Genomic DNA, 14,932 nt, shown 5'->3' with positions numbered 1-14,932 from the left:
TAGGCTGTTTTTCTATCTCTTTAGAAAGGTGGGGATGGAATGGGAGAAAGAATGAGAGAAATTCTCAGAGATGCATTTTAGTGCGGCATTTACTTTTTTATTGATGATGAAAGGTAGGTGAGGGGTGTGTTTTTCTTTTAACAACAATAATACACCCCCCCCACACACCCCTTGCATAGATCTCTGTAGCCTCACTGGCTGCCACACTTCCTGGAATGCATTTCCCAATGGGGAAAATAATGGGCAGCTAGAGAGGCTTCCTCTGGAACACCTAATAGTGGGACAATTTTTCTTCTCCCTTTTCTTAAAAAAAAGATAGAGGTCCATAGTTCTGCCAGGTGTGGGTGGTTATGTCCACAATCAGTACAATTTCCATAATAATTATTTTAAAAAATAATTAGAAATAAGATATTCACTGCCAAAACGAATGAGTGTCATTAAGAAACAATATCTATGTCAGTATCTTATCTTCCTTGTGACAAAGCAGAGTTCCATAGGATGACAGAAATCTACATTAAAATTCCAGACATTTCATCCCATATCTGGAAATAATTAGTTCACTCTATTTTCAGGCTGTTGAACTGGATTTCTGTATCTCCAGTTATTTATAGGAGCCGAAAGAAAACAAGAGACATATTATAGATAGTTTTAGGTTTCATGTTCACAAACTCTTATAATGTGAATAGCTCTCTACATTTAAAATTCCTTTGTGTGGAGTATGAATTTTTGGTCTCTTTGAAACCCTGAATATGCTCGTAAGAGGCACCCAATATTTAAAGCACCCACAAGGAACTCAGAATGGACAATCCTATCCAAAGTTTGTGAACATGATGTACTACATGGTAAAACTAGATGTATATTTAATGAGGTGGGTTTTCAATGGTGCAATGACAGTGTCAAGATTTCTTTAAAAAGGTGAAAGCTTCTCAACAAAGCAAGGAAGTCTGCCAGCCACAATCAAAAGGACTTACAGCTACCCTCTGTAAGTCAAAATCATGCCACATGTTAATTTTTGAAGGGCACATACAAAAAGTATTTTATGCAAAAACACATACAGATTCATGCATGTGAAAAAATGAGAGATTATGCCTTTATGAGAGGCATAAAGCACACAGCCCAAGGAAGAATTGGCTTACCAAACTCCTTGTGAAAAAGGTTTTCTTATTAACATCCCCCCACTTTTCTGCTTTAATTTCAATTCATGTTATCCAATATGTCAATAACAAGATACAATATTCAGGATGAGGTCCAACCAGTGAGTTTACAGCAAGGGGGAAAGTCAGAACTATGTAGCTCTAGGATTACATACATCACTAAAATCTCATTCTACCCACACTCCAGCAATTTAAGATAATGATTTATTGACAAAGACTTATTGCTTAAGAAAAAGAAAACAAATTCTCAAAACTAATGTACTAAGTTCAAATCTACCTCTTATTTTTCACATCTGTTGAGACAAAGGGTTTATTAATTTAAAGAGAAAAATTTATAAAAGCCTGTTTTATAAATTTTGTTCTAGTTTTAGGAGCACTATAGTCACAAATGGCTGTTATGGGGAAAAATGTCTTTGGGAGAAGCTGATATAGGCTTTACTTTCCAGTGCAGTTTTCAGAACTTCCTATTCGAGGCAAAATGTCTATCAAAGCTGCAAGGAACTGCTTGTCTGAGCTATATTTCAGTTGTTTTAGAAGTACACAGTACTGCTAAGTATAAACAGTCAGCTGACAAAACATATACAATGTGATATAAAGGAACTCAAAATCATAACATTTCAAAGCAACTTTTATTTATATTGAACATCTGGGTTGGGGTATGCAACCTGTTCAGCTCAGAGACCCATACTGGAAAAGTATCCTAAGTTGGGGGGATGCAATTAATTTACACATCAAATTTCCATTAATGTGGTAAAGAAGAAATGTTACACATTATTTTTAACCATTTGAGCAATGCTAAAAATTACTATTTAAACATTTCTATCCCAGCTTTCATTTTTTTTTAAAAAAAACCAAGGCAGCTAAATAGAAGTAAAATAACATAGAAATTATATAAACTACTAAAACACTGTAGAGCCACAGTAAAAGCAAAAAAAAAAAAGTCTGGCTATTCTATCAAAGCTGTGATTTTCTAGGTATTGTTGGGCTATATCAGCCCCAGACAGCATAGCCTAACATCAGGGATGATTGAAGCTGTAGTCAGCAACCTTATTTACTGTAAGCCACCCAGTGAACTTTATGTCATGAGGTGGTATGCAAACACCAAAAATAACAAATTAGTATCTCTGAAGGGCTACAGGTTCCCCTACCCCTACTCCTAGAACTGAAGGCCTTCTTAAAAGAGAAGGCTTGTATACTATGGTGGAAAGTCATCGTGGATGGGACAAGATGAACTTCCCTGGGCAAGATGCTCTAGAGCAGGCATCCCCAAACTTCAGCCCTCCAGATGTTTTGGACTACAATTCCCATCTTCCCTGACCACTGGTCCTGTTAGCTAGTGATCATGGGAGTTGTAGGCCAAAACATATGGAGGGCCGCAGTTTGGGATGCCTGCTCTAGAGCCTAGATATACGTCAGAATCCATAAAAGTATCTGTCCCTTCCTCCAACCAAACAGGAGTTTGGGACAGCTAAGGGGGCCTCTGCCAATGATCCTAATGCACAGGCAGAAGAATATTTTTCAGATGCCGATCAGTTCATTGAGATTTCCACTAAATAATGAAAATCATTGTATATGCATATATATAAATTTACATACTGCAAAATCAAGAAGCTAAAGTGCTTAACTGGACAGGGCTGGGGCAGTGTGGCAGGGAGATAGGGACCATGTCAGTATAACAGCATGAATGCTGCCACCAGTCTGGCATTCCCAGCGGTGTACCCAACCACATCCGCATAAATAGAAGTGATGCCAATGTTAAGAGGGAAGCTTTGTGCCCCACCACACACATTACTATTGGTTGCTTTGCACTCAAAAGCCCAGGCTCAGTAGATTCTAGGTAGGTATAAAACAACAACAACAACAACAACACACCTGTCTACAATCCTAGAAAGATGCTGCTAGCACTGAGCTAGACAGACCAATGGTCTGATTTGGTATAAGGCAAATCCAGTATTTTTATATTTTCAAACCTCCTTTGTAATCATGAGCACTAGATGCATACTTCTCTGAAGTAGACATACAGTAGTTACATGTAGCTTCGAGCTCGAAGCTACGAACATGAGTTTGACCAAACTGCGGGAGGCAGTGGAAGACAGGAGTGCCTGGCGTGCTATGGTCCATGGGGTCACGAAGAGTCAGACACGACTAAACGACTAAACAACAACAACAAGTTACATGTAAAAATCTCACACTTCTGAGAGTAATTGTCAGTCCGCAACAGCAGCGAAGAAGAAGAAGAAGAAGAAGAAGAAGAAGAAGAAGAAGAAGAAGAAGAAGAAGAAGAAGAAGAAGAGGAGGAGGAGGAGGAGGAGGAGATTGGACTTGATATCCCGCCTTTCACTCCCTTTAAGGAGTCCCAAAGCGGCTCACAATCTCCTTTCCCTTCCTCCCCACAACAAACACTCTGTGAGGTGAGTGAGGCTGAGAGACTTCAGAGAAGTGTGACTAGCCCAAGGTCACCCAACAGCTGCATGCGGAGGTGTGGAGACACGAACCCAGTTCACCACATTACAAGTCCACCGCTCTTAACCACTACACCATGCTGGCTAGAGGAACACTACACCTCCCTGAACAAATCCAATCACAACACAAAAGATGTATGCACTCCTGTTGGGGTTCTTATGCCCTCGACCATCCATTTCTGATTCATACCTTGCTCTCTTAATCTATTCAAGGAGTCATCCTTACAGCTGTGCATCAACAACAATGATGCATATTACAAGTGGCTGCAGAACAAGAGGACATGATTCCGAAAATTGAGGCAGACTAAATTATCACACAATAGCTTTAATATTGGCTTCAGTGATAAATTAAGTTCAACTGTGTTGCTTTCTGTAACAACTACAGCAACTAATGGGCTGTGTTTGACTTGTTTAGAAGTTACGCAGTCTTATAACAGCAAAAAACACACACCAACCATTACACTATATCCAACACAAAATTGGGGGGGGGAGGGTTAGCAAAACAGAGGACCCTGTAATTACTATCTTAATTAATAGTTTAATTAATTAATTAATTTAATACCTACAGTATTAAAAACTGCTGACATGATATAGCACATGGAAAATGTGTTAATAAGGATACCATTTTATGTTATGATAGTTTTCAGTTGTAAACACAGAGATACCTTTGAGTTTCAACAATTAGCAAACTATCCTCACTGGCATAAGTGAAATATTACAGAACAACCTTGCTACTAGGCATATCAGCTTCATTGTTCTAAACTATTTCACCTTCTTTAGCCAATTGCCACCAGCTAGCTGTATTTGATCCACTGCACCTGATACCTATTTTGGGAGCCTAACATTGCCCTTTCAAGCCAACCTGGCAACCACCATAGTACTTTGCTGTGCTTTCTGCCAAGATAAATGCTGCACAGCACTATCATGGCTGTGCTTGCAGCTCTCTCTCTCTCTCTCACACACACACATTTGGCCAACAGTTGGAAAGAAAGCCAGAATTGGCAGCCACCACTGCATTATTCTGTGCTGTGCTATATCTTCTTGGACAAAGAAACACAGTGCAATGCAGTAGAGGTTCCTAGCAATCTAGCAACACAGTTGATCCAATAAAACTAACTATCCAAACAGTTTTGGATCTCTCTCGCTCTCTCTGCCCTCCCCCTTCTCTGGAACAAAAGCAGCAACTTCTCTTGTAACTGCTACATTCCAGAATGATGAAACGAGTAAAAAAGTTACACTATGACACAAATCAAGGGTAAAGCCAAAATATCTGTTGAATATTTAGCCAAAAAACAAGAGGGAATTTCATTCGGAAATGTGTACAGAGGTGTCTGGAGTTATGAAGCAGTGCCCTGCTTTTTTACGGGATACTTTTTTTTTTTGGAATCACAAATATAGTACATAAAAAAGATTATGACAAAAACCCTCCCAACAGCTATATTTAAGAATGCAAGAACCACCCTGCTGGATCAGACCAAGAGTCCATCTGGTCCACCATCCTGTTCCCAGGTATGTGTACATAGAAAGATGCAAACATATATGACATCTACACTGCACACATCTACTATAAGAAACACAGGTGTAACAATTAGTAATAGTGTTTCCCAAAACCATCTTCTGCTCTAAGATGAATCTCAAATGCAGCCATTATGTCTAGAATGGCCACCAGGGGGTACTCCTGTGGCAAAAGAGTATAAGCCAGGAAGTACTGTTTCAGCAGGGTTTTTTGCGTATGGACAGGGAAAGCCCTAGGTACCAAACTTCTGAAAGCTAATAGAGATGTGGCAACAGCTATTTTAGGTAAAACCTTGTGTGTGTGTGTACATGTTTGTATAAGTTATTGTGTATGAAATACAAAAGGATTTATTCTACGTTGTAAACCCCTTCGTGGCAGGAACCTGTCTATGTTATCTAAGTATCTAATTCTTATCTAATTCTGTAACTTCAATATACAGTGGTGTGCTCTGTAAATAAATAATAACCATAAAGAATAATTTGGTGAGAGGAAGAATTAGGGCGTTGCAACCAAAAACGGATAATGGATGTTTCACTCTGTTTCACAGAGAAGAGGTAAGCGTGCAACTGACTCCAGAGCCTGAATTCTTGCTGGTTAACAATTAATTAATGAGATTTTAGGAGAGTACTGTGTGGTCTGGAATGGGCAACACAGAAAAAAGATCACATTTCCTGGGCTATAATGCAATGTGCAATTGCTCTGATAAGTGTAGCCTGATATTTTTATATTTAGTGAGTGGTGCAGCCTAGGGAGGGGATGGGACTTGAGCAAAGTCCCAGGCACCAGGCAGAAAGACCTGGAGTGCCACATTCTTAGTGTAGGGCTTTGTTGGACTAGATGACTTATACATTCCAAAGGAAATAAAACAGAATATTGAAACTGATGGTGTAAATAATAAATATGAATGCATAAGCATCTCTGCATGCACCCCAAAGTGGGTTTGATATTTGGCAAAGACTGCATCTAATTGCACCTCCCCTGCAAGACGCCCTTGGTGGAAACTAATTTAAGTCAGTTAGTGGGCCCTTGGGAAGGAATCAGGGGAAGGCAGGGCAAATAGTTGCAAGCATTTGAACAGAAGTTCTTCCAAATGCTCATAACATTCCGAAGCAAAGTAATATAACTGCTCACATTGGCCACAGGACCCCAACATTTCGGCTTCTGAAGGCTCGTATTATAACAGACTCAATGAATATACTTAAAATAACTAAGAGCATAACTTGCCCCATAATTTTTTAATAGACGCTTGCTGCCATTTGAAACTGGGAGCCTCCACACTGGTTGTCTGCTCAGCAATGTTTGCATTTTCAAAGATTAACAGAAATAACAAATAGATTATCTGCATAGCATGCCAGAAACAAGCCTAATCAAGGCAGCTATTTTAAGCTCCCAGACAGAACGGCTGAGGGTGCACTTGAAGCTACCGAACCTCCCCATCTACTGGCAGAAATGGAGTTCTTGGACAGAGGAGTTTCATTGCCATGGGCCTCTTTGTTGCAGTGGTGGAAATCTCCACCACTATTGTTCTGATGGCAGAAGGCAATGAAAAGAGGAGTGCTGAAGGTGGATCCACAGAATCTAAATCCACCCCATTTCCCTGGCATCCCCAACATGTGATGAAAAGCTGCAGTGGCCCTGGAGCTGGTGCTTGTTATTTTCCCTTCCACTGAAGATATGTCAACCCTTACCTTCTGCCTTGACCAGTGCAAGACCAGAAAGGTTTAAGAACTGCTTCTCCCCGACCTCCATAGGATTACTCTGCCCTTTATTTCTCACACAAGTTTATTAATGATTATACTTTCTATACTTTACATCAAGAAGCAGCCTAATAATACTACTTCTCAATCTTTATAATGATAAGCAGAAAGAAGCAAGGGAAGGAACAGGTTATATCACATATTATCTGGCCTGCTCACATGTGACTATTAAGATGTGTCAAATAAACCTTCAGGACTATTGGAATATAGTGCTTGGTATGCCATACTACAGGGAGATTGCCTGTCCTGCTCCGGCCTTATCGGGGACTTCCACATGTTGCTTTGCTCACAGATGTTGTTGCACTAGGGTTGGGTCCAAGGCTTCTAGCGCTGGCATTACAGTATCTGTGTCTTCGTGGACGAGCAAGTTTCCTTAAGCGTAAGCCCATTCACAGGCATGCTAATAGAGCAGTTTCTAGAAAGAGACTGCAGAGCACTCTAAATTCCATCCTCCATTACATCAGTGAAGCAAATCGGTTGAAAAGGAGCAGTATTTGTCTTAGGCCTCATATACTTGGCCAGATTTTCATTTTCTGTATATGAAACCCATCATACTGAGTTGTGAACAGGTGTACTCACACATAATAAATTTAAAAGTGAACTAAAATCTATATTCCTAGCAGATGATGGTTCCCTCCTTCCAACTCCAAGTTTTTAGGATTTTGAAGGCCAGATGATCATAAATGTACATACTTATTTATATGTCTATCAATTTATACCCTGCCATCAGGTCTGCCACTCCCCCCAAGAGTTTACCCTAAGATAGGCAGAGATATCCTAAACCCTGGTTGGAGAGCAGAAGATCAATTGACATATCATTAGCCCTGCCACTTACCCCAGGCAAGGTGAGCTGGTATATGTGCTATGTCAGTTCCAGTCCAGGAACCTCTGTAATATTGGAGCCCACCCTACTTCCACTAGAGATCAGTGGAAAGACACCTCCATCATACCTCAACTCTGCCCAGGAGCAGTGATCAGGGGGTTAAGAGTACTCTGTTAGTAAACACATGACAAATATGGAGCATATTTACTCAAAAACAAATCACACAGAGTTCAAGAAGACTAATTTCCCAGAAAGTGTCTTGGACTGCAATATTAGCCTAACAAAATTAACAAGAACCCAAACAGATACAAGTTGCATAGAGGACAAGGTCAAAAATAGCCCCACTGTAATTTAACAATTACAAGTTGAATGACATGTTTGATTATATGTTTTATAATCTCTTTAAACCAGGGGTGGCCAACAGTTTTTGTAGCCACCCCACACTCGTATTATGGACACTCTTGTATATACAAACACACAGGACTTGCATAGCTCCCCATCCAGCTGACCCATGTGTCCAGTTGTTTTTCTCAGCCTTTGATGTGTACACATCTATTCAAACAATGGATCCCCTTCTCTGCAGAGTGAGCCACAAAGACTCAGGACAATGCCAAATTGTGTGCCGTATGAAGCCATGTGTCTGGAAACTGGCCAAGGGCTTCTGGAAACCAAAGCATGGCTCACCACCATAAAATTTCTGGCTCCGCCTACATTTCAAGTCTGATCTGTCTTCTTTAAATTTTCCATATGCTGGTGGAATCCATCCACTCCAAATGGTTAGCTCACATTGAGAGTGAAATCAGAACCCGTGGCCTATCACTCAAGTCGCTGCTTATGCTCCCATAATTGGAAGCATTCCAGACAACCAAGTGTAGAATTCTAGAGATTGAATTCCAAACACTTAGCAGCACAGCCAATAAAACCTTTCCCCCATTAGGGTTAGGAATTCGACCCTTGTTTGGCCAGGATACTCCATTTTTACATCACCTTTATGAGCCCCACCTACGCAGAGCTTTTTCCCTCACAAGATTTAATGTTTTGCTGCCTGCAGTTTTGCAAGGTAGATTCCTGAAAAACCCATATACTGAAATCTACTGCTCTTGTGGCACAAAACAGGTCAAATCCACCACACAATTTTTTTTTATTGCCCATTTTATGCAAAAATGTATGATTAAGTATTGAAGGAGGGGATCTATAGCACTGACTCTTCCAGGGTGTCCTGAATAATTGTAGGAATGACATTATGGAGAACGTGCAAGATTTTTTAAGTGACCCATGAAATTATGCCACCATAGGTCCTAAGAGCTACTTTCGTATCTCATGATGTCTGGACAGTTTTATCCTAAAGTATCTCCTACTATGTTTTGCTACCCGAGCTGTGCTCTGATCCATGTATATGACACACTCTTATTATGCCAATAAAGGAGAATGATTGATTGACTCAGGACAATAGAAAATACAGAACTCAAAATCAACTACCTATGGTTTTCCCTTCCCCTTAATACAGAAAAGAGCTGGATGAAAGTTTCTCTAATTTATCCTAAAACCAATAGGAGTCATACACCCATGCAAATAAGCTAGAGGGGGATTCTGCTTCAAAGAAATGGAACAACTTAAGGTTAGAAAGAAAACACCCAGTGATTGGTCTGGAAGCACCTGGTGCTATGCCATTGTTGAAGCCAAGAAAGCATGGGCCGAATTGTTTCCTGGATCAACCATCAGTGGAAGCTTCATGTCAAACTGCTCTGTGCTTTCTTAAGGAAGTATAAGGGGATGGAAGTATAAAAAATGAATAACAGCCGACAGGTTGCTTGACACCAGTTGAGATACTCAACAGCAGGAGCTAAGTGTCTCCTCTTCCACCTGTGCCCCCACCATAGCCCCTATAAGAGCTACTTGTGTGCTACCTCAGGTTTCCAAAAGTTAGAGGTTAAATAGGAAGGCATGACTGTTCTGATAATTAAGGAGCCACCTTTCTTCCACATGTCTTTGAAATGTTAGGAAAAACCAACCAATGTTATACTATTTTCATAAGTTTATGGCATATCACCTAGAAAAACAGGTCCATGGTACCCATCCATCTTTGTATTTAAAAAAGCTGCTGTCCCCTTGAAGCTTCCTCAACACCACCACTTTCAATCCCAATAGACTATATAGAATCTATTAACACAAATGGAAACAAAATCTTCACCTATTTCAACTAAAAATATGGCTTGAATGAGGAAAAGCTAAGGAAATCACAATTTCAAACAATCAGACTCTGCTCTAGAGTACTCATTTTTTTATTTGAACTGAAAAAAATGACACCATAATGCCTGCTCACCTGGTCCCAGGGTGGGCGGCATTTGTAGCCCACCACCATCACCCACAGCTCCCTGGGGCATAATGCTCTCACATGATGGCTAGCCGTTGGGAATTACTCTGACCGGCTGCAAGGGATGGTGTGAAAGCCGGCCACCCTCAAAATTAAACTGCCCAATCATGGGCAGGTTGGGGGAGGAGTCTTGTGCAGTTTGTTTACACCTGTTGTTGTTGGTCTTGCCTTTCTCCCACCAGGGTGGGGAATAATGTGTGTGGGTCCACAATCATACTTTCCTTGAAATGTTTACCTACAGTTTAGTTATCGAATCATATTTAATTCCTTCAAGAATTTCCTTTTAGCATTCTCGCATTACACAGGGACCAATATGCAGAATTGACAGGGACCAAATCCTTCCATTTGTTCTTACTTGAGCTGTTCTGCTTAGGTCAATGACATTATTCATGTGCATGGACAGCTAAGGTAAGGGGGGGGGAATGTCCTATAAAAACTTGGAATGTGTGTTTAATTCCCTCCCACTCCTCATGCATGCCTATATATATATATACACACACACAGATGGAGCACAGGTGCTCACCCCCAAAACAAAACAAAAAACCTACTCAATATCCACTGTTCATTGTCTTTCCAGTCTCACATACTCTTCACTTCCTTTGCTTTATTGTCCCAGGTTTCTCGCAGAGTCATGATACTTCAGTAAAACACAGAGCAGACTGTGGTGGAGTATCGACGGTGGAGGAGGAGGAAGTTTAAGACTTCAAAGATGCAATAAATGCAGAAAGCACATACTTTGTTCCACACCATTCATCTTTCACCGAACTGTTTCCTGTGAGTGTATGCTCAACACACTGTAGAAACTATTATTACTGAACATAACTTGAAAACTAAAAGTTGGCATAATAATAAGCAACCAAGTTCAGTCTTTTGTCAACTGATTTGCATGAGGTAAAACTAAGTGAGAAATATGTCTGCCTTTCCGTTTTGCTACGGTTTTGGCATATATTAGCTTTAATTAAATTAAAGTGATTACCAATTGGACTTGTTCTGTGTTCACACATTAGAAATTGGGGGCGGGGGGGGGGAGAGACACAGCAAGCCAGCTTTTATCCTACAGTGTGTGGGGATCAGCTGTTATATTTTAAAACTGTCAGCACCAGTCTGAAATGTTCAGATTGTTGTGGAAATATCCCATTAAAAGGGTGGTGCAATGTGCAAAGAAACTTTCTTTTATAAAGTTTTAGGTTTCCTTTGCAAAACATGGTATCCTTGCAATGCACATAATGCATACAGAGGTAGACAACATATCCATAACTGATATCTTGTATAAAAACTCTGATTTTGATATTTCTGATGTTATTTATGTATTCTACAAACATGAAAACACTATGTATGCCCTACATTTAAAGTTAATGCTGTCAAACGAGAATTATCCAGGCAGCACCGTCAAATACAAAGGTCAAGTTAATTTCCTGAAACCACGTTGCTCTTTAGAAATTATGACTTTCATAAATACCACCACAGACCTTTAGAAAATGAAAAGACATTCTAATGCAATTATTTCTCTTTGTGGATTTACGCTGCAGTTGCAATGCAGTCTTCCAAAAGCCTTTTAAAGATTTTAGCCAACAGCTAGTCAGATCCCACTGGAAAGTTTCGAGAACACACACGTTTCAATCCAAGGACACAGACCTCCTTGCTTTCCACAGCTTTGCCCTTGATAACGAAGCTAGGAATGCATACAGTTAGTGAACCACTTCTAGTAGGGAGGCACTAATACTGCATTCCCCAGACCAAGCCTGTCCTTTGACTAGTTTGTAAACTAACATGACTTCTCTGGGAAGCAGTGGTACTCCGAGTTCTTATCTGTCTGTACAGTACTTAGAGCCCTATGCAAGCAAAAGATAACAGGATAAACAACTAGGGTTACGGATCTCCACATCCTCGGGGTGAATTGCTTTCTTTAATTCAGCACGCTAGGAATCACCTTTATAATCTCCCTGCAAAGCCAGGAATGACCAGAAGTCATTGTGTCCAAACCCATAGCCCAAAAGCAATTATTGTTTTATTTATTTATTAAATTTGTATACTGCCCTTCATCTGAAGATCCCAGGGCAGGTCACAAGAGAAAAATACAAAATGAGATCACAAAATATACAAGAAAGCAAAAGCAGCAACAAAAACTCCCACAAACACAATTATAAAGCCATATAGGCTGCCTAGGACTTCAGAAGACAAAACTTTCATAGAATCCTTTAAGCGTTCTGCCTAAATGCGTGTATTGTATGTTAATCTGGAGAATTTCTGACCAGCCTAAAAATACCTAAGGTGGGATAGAAATACCGCTTCCCACCCCCTTGCATTGAGAGAGGGGTGGAGGGAGGTGGGAAGGCACCTTTCCCTCTCTGTTTCGAGCACCCTGGTTTTATGAGCGGCTGGTATGCACTTCTCGAGGGACGCTCCATCTGCACCAACCAAGCGCTCGGGTCACATGACGCTCGGGGAGCCTGAGCGAAGCGAAGTCTCGGCGGTCTGTGGCCAGGCCGGGAAGGGCTTGCGCCCCGCACCCCTGCTGCTTACCTTGGCATCCCCCACATCGGGCTCCTCTTCATAGTAGCCCTGCCCGGATTCATAGGCAGCGGCCGTCGCGGGCTCTCGAGCTCCCAGCAGCACCACCGCGCCAGCAGCCAGATAGCAACCCAGAGAGAAGAATCCCAGCAAGTGCATTGTGCAGAGGGCGGCGAGGCGGGAGCCGTGAAGGCAGCGCGTGGGCAACGCCGCGCGGCTCCGAACGAGTCCCGGCGGCTCTCTCCGAGGCAGCAGCGAAGCGGCAACTTCCCCAGGATGGAGAGAGAAAAGGTGCGCAGGAGCCCCCCTCCCCTTCGCCGGCCCAGGCGCTCGCTCGCTCCTTCTCCGACGAGTTACTGGGAGTTTGTCAGGTTAAAATAATAATTAAAAAAAGGCACCAGGAAACCGGACATCCGAAGCGGGCTCCCTCAGGAGCACGAGGAGGTCGAAGGAGTTCCCGGGCCAGTTGAGGGTAGTAAGAGGGGGGGGAAGGTTTCCTCTGCAGCCACCAGCCCCCCCGGAGGGCTATATGCCAAGGAGGGACGAAGGCGGTGAGGGGCAGCGGCGCGGCTCTGTCTCCTCGCCGCTTCCCCGGGCGTCTGTCAGTGGCAGCGGCAGCAGCAGCAGGGGCCGGGGAACGGGAGCCTCCTCAGCGCGTGGAGCGGAGCTGGAGCGGCAGCAGCAGCAACCGCAGGGGGCGGGCATGGCTAAAGCGCCCTCTGCCTGTACCTTGGAGAGACTGAGTGGCTGGCGAAGGAAGGAAAGGGAGGGAAGGAAGGAAAGGACGGAGGGCGCCCGGGACGTGTGTGTGTGTGTGTGTGTGTGTGTGTGTGTGTGTGTGTGTGTGTGTGTCCCTCCTTTTCCTCCACACACATCCCGCCACCGCCCGCTCAGCTCTTCTCCTCCTTCCTCCCCTTCGGTTACATTTTTCCACAAGTAGCCGCTCGCCTCGCAAAAGCCCTTTCCAAGAAAGAAGACGTGGTGGAAATGTGAGACTGGAGGCGCGCGCGCGCGCGCGCTGCTGGCCCCCCTCGGGAAAGCCAGCCGGAAAGCCGGAGCCACGCGCTGCCCTGGGAACGCGCGCGCGCGCGCTTCGTTCGAGCAACTGCGCCTCGCGCGGCGCTGCCCGAGGCTCCAGACCTGTTGCCTCGCTTTCCCGCGCTTTCGCAGAGCAGCGGGTGAACGCAGGGCTGGCTCTGGTGTCTGCGGTGCCTTCTTCCACGCAAGATGCCGTGGAAGGCTTTTTGCAGAAATGATAAGCAGACGAGCCGGGGTGGCTGAATGCATGCTTTCCCCCCACCCAATCTGTGGGAGAAATAGTTGAAGGACGGGGCTCAAGGCGCTGCCTATGGGGGGAAAACACGCCAGCAGTTTCCCGCTTACCGTCCAGAGAGCGGGCTGGGAGCCTAAATACTGTTTTTCCTTGTCTCCCATCAAAACTTGTCCTTCAAGTTTTTCCATCTCTAGGCGCAACTGGCTGCTAGGCATCATGGCCCTTTTGTTGTTTAGTCGTTTAGTCGTGTCCGACTCTTCGTGACCCCATGGACCATAGCACGCCAGGCACTCCTGTCTTGCACTGCCTCCCGCAGTTTGGTCAAACTCATGTTCGTAGCTTCGAGAACACTGTCCAACCATCTTGTCCTCTGTCGTCCCCTTCTCCTAGTGCCCTCCATCTTTCCCAACATCAGGGTCTTTTCCAGGGAGTCTTCTCTTCTCATGAGGTGGCCAAAGTATTGGAGCCTCAGCTTCACGATCTGTCCTTCCAGGGAGCACTCAGGGCTGATTTCCTTCAGAATGGATAGGTTTGATCTTCTTGCAGTCCATGGGACTCTCAAGAGTCTCCTCCAGCACCATAATTTAAAAGCATCAATTCTTCGGTGATCAGCCTTCTTTATCATGGCCCTAAGCTACCTCTGAATTGCCACTAGCTGGGGACCACAAACGCGGAGCATTTGTTTATATCCCGCCTTTCCCCCCATAATCAAGGCGGCTCACAAAAATGGAAACAAATACAGATTAAGCAGGTACAGCTAAAAACATATAAAAGGTTATTGTGAAAAAGCAATTGAGATATTGATGGAATTAAAACAAAATGTAAAAAATGTATAATAAAAAAACCCAAACAGCACACAACACACTATTAAGAGCCCTTTCACTGAAAGGAGTCAGTTCCCAAAAGTCTGCCAGAATAATAATAATAAAAAGTCTTCATCTGCCATCTGAAGGACAACAAGGCCAGTCTGAATTTCTTAAGAGGTAAAGGCAGGGGTGCCAACTTGAATAAAATATTGGGGAGGGGTCAGGTAAGTTCCACCTACATGATGTGGTGCATGCA

At 43.1% G+C, this 14,932-nt stretch overlaps 1 protein-coding gene across 4 annotated transcripts in view; it reads right to left on the bottom strand.

Annotated features, from left to right (window-relative positions):
- The window catches only part of VEGFC (vascular endothelial growth factor C), a 41,674-nt gene extending 26,999 nt beyond the window's left edge, over window positions 1–14,675 (bottom strand). For 2 of the 4 annotated variants that reach the window (XM_035111769.3, XM_035111770.3), the window contains exon 1: window positions 12,610–14,675. In XM_035111769.3, the coding sequence (XP_034967660.3) occupies window positions 12,610–12,756 (147 nt within the window). In that variant the 5' untranslated portion in view covers window positions 12,757–14,675. Of the gene's footprint in view, window positions 1–10,035; window positions 10,168–12,609 lie in introns of those variants that run through there. The other 2 variants (XM_035111771.3, XM_035111772.3) reach the window with 2 other exon arrangements.
- Window positions 14,676–14,932: the final 257 nt, after the last annotated feature.

This window comes from Zootoca vivipara, chromosome Z1 (assembly GCF_965207765.1).
Source record: "Zootoca vivipara chromosome Z1, rZooViv2.hap1.1, whole genome shotgun sequence".
NCBI lineage: Eukaryota > Metazoa > Chordata > Lepidosauria > Squamata > Lacertidae > Zootoca > Zootoca vivipara.
The sequence above is the reverse complement of the archived record's forward strand: the minus strand, read 5'-3'. Positions and strand labels throughout refer to the sequence as shown.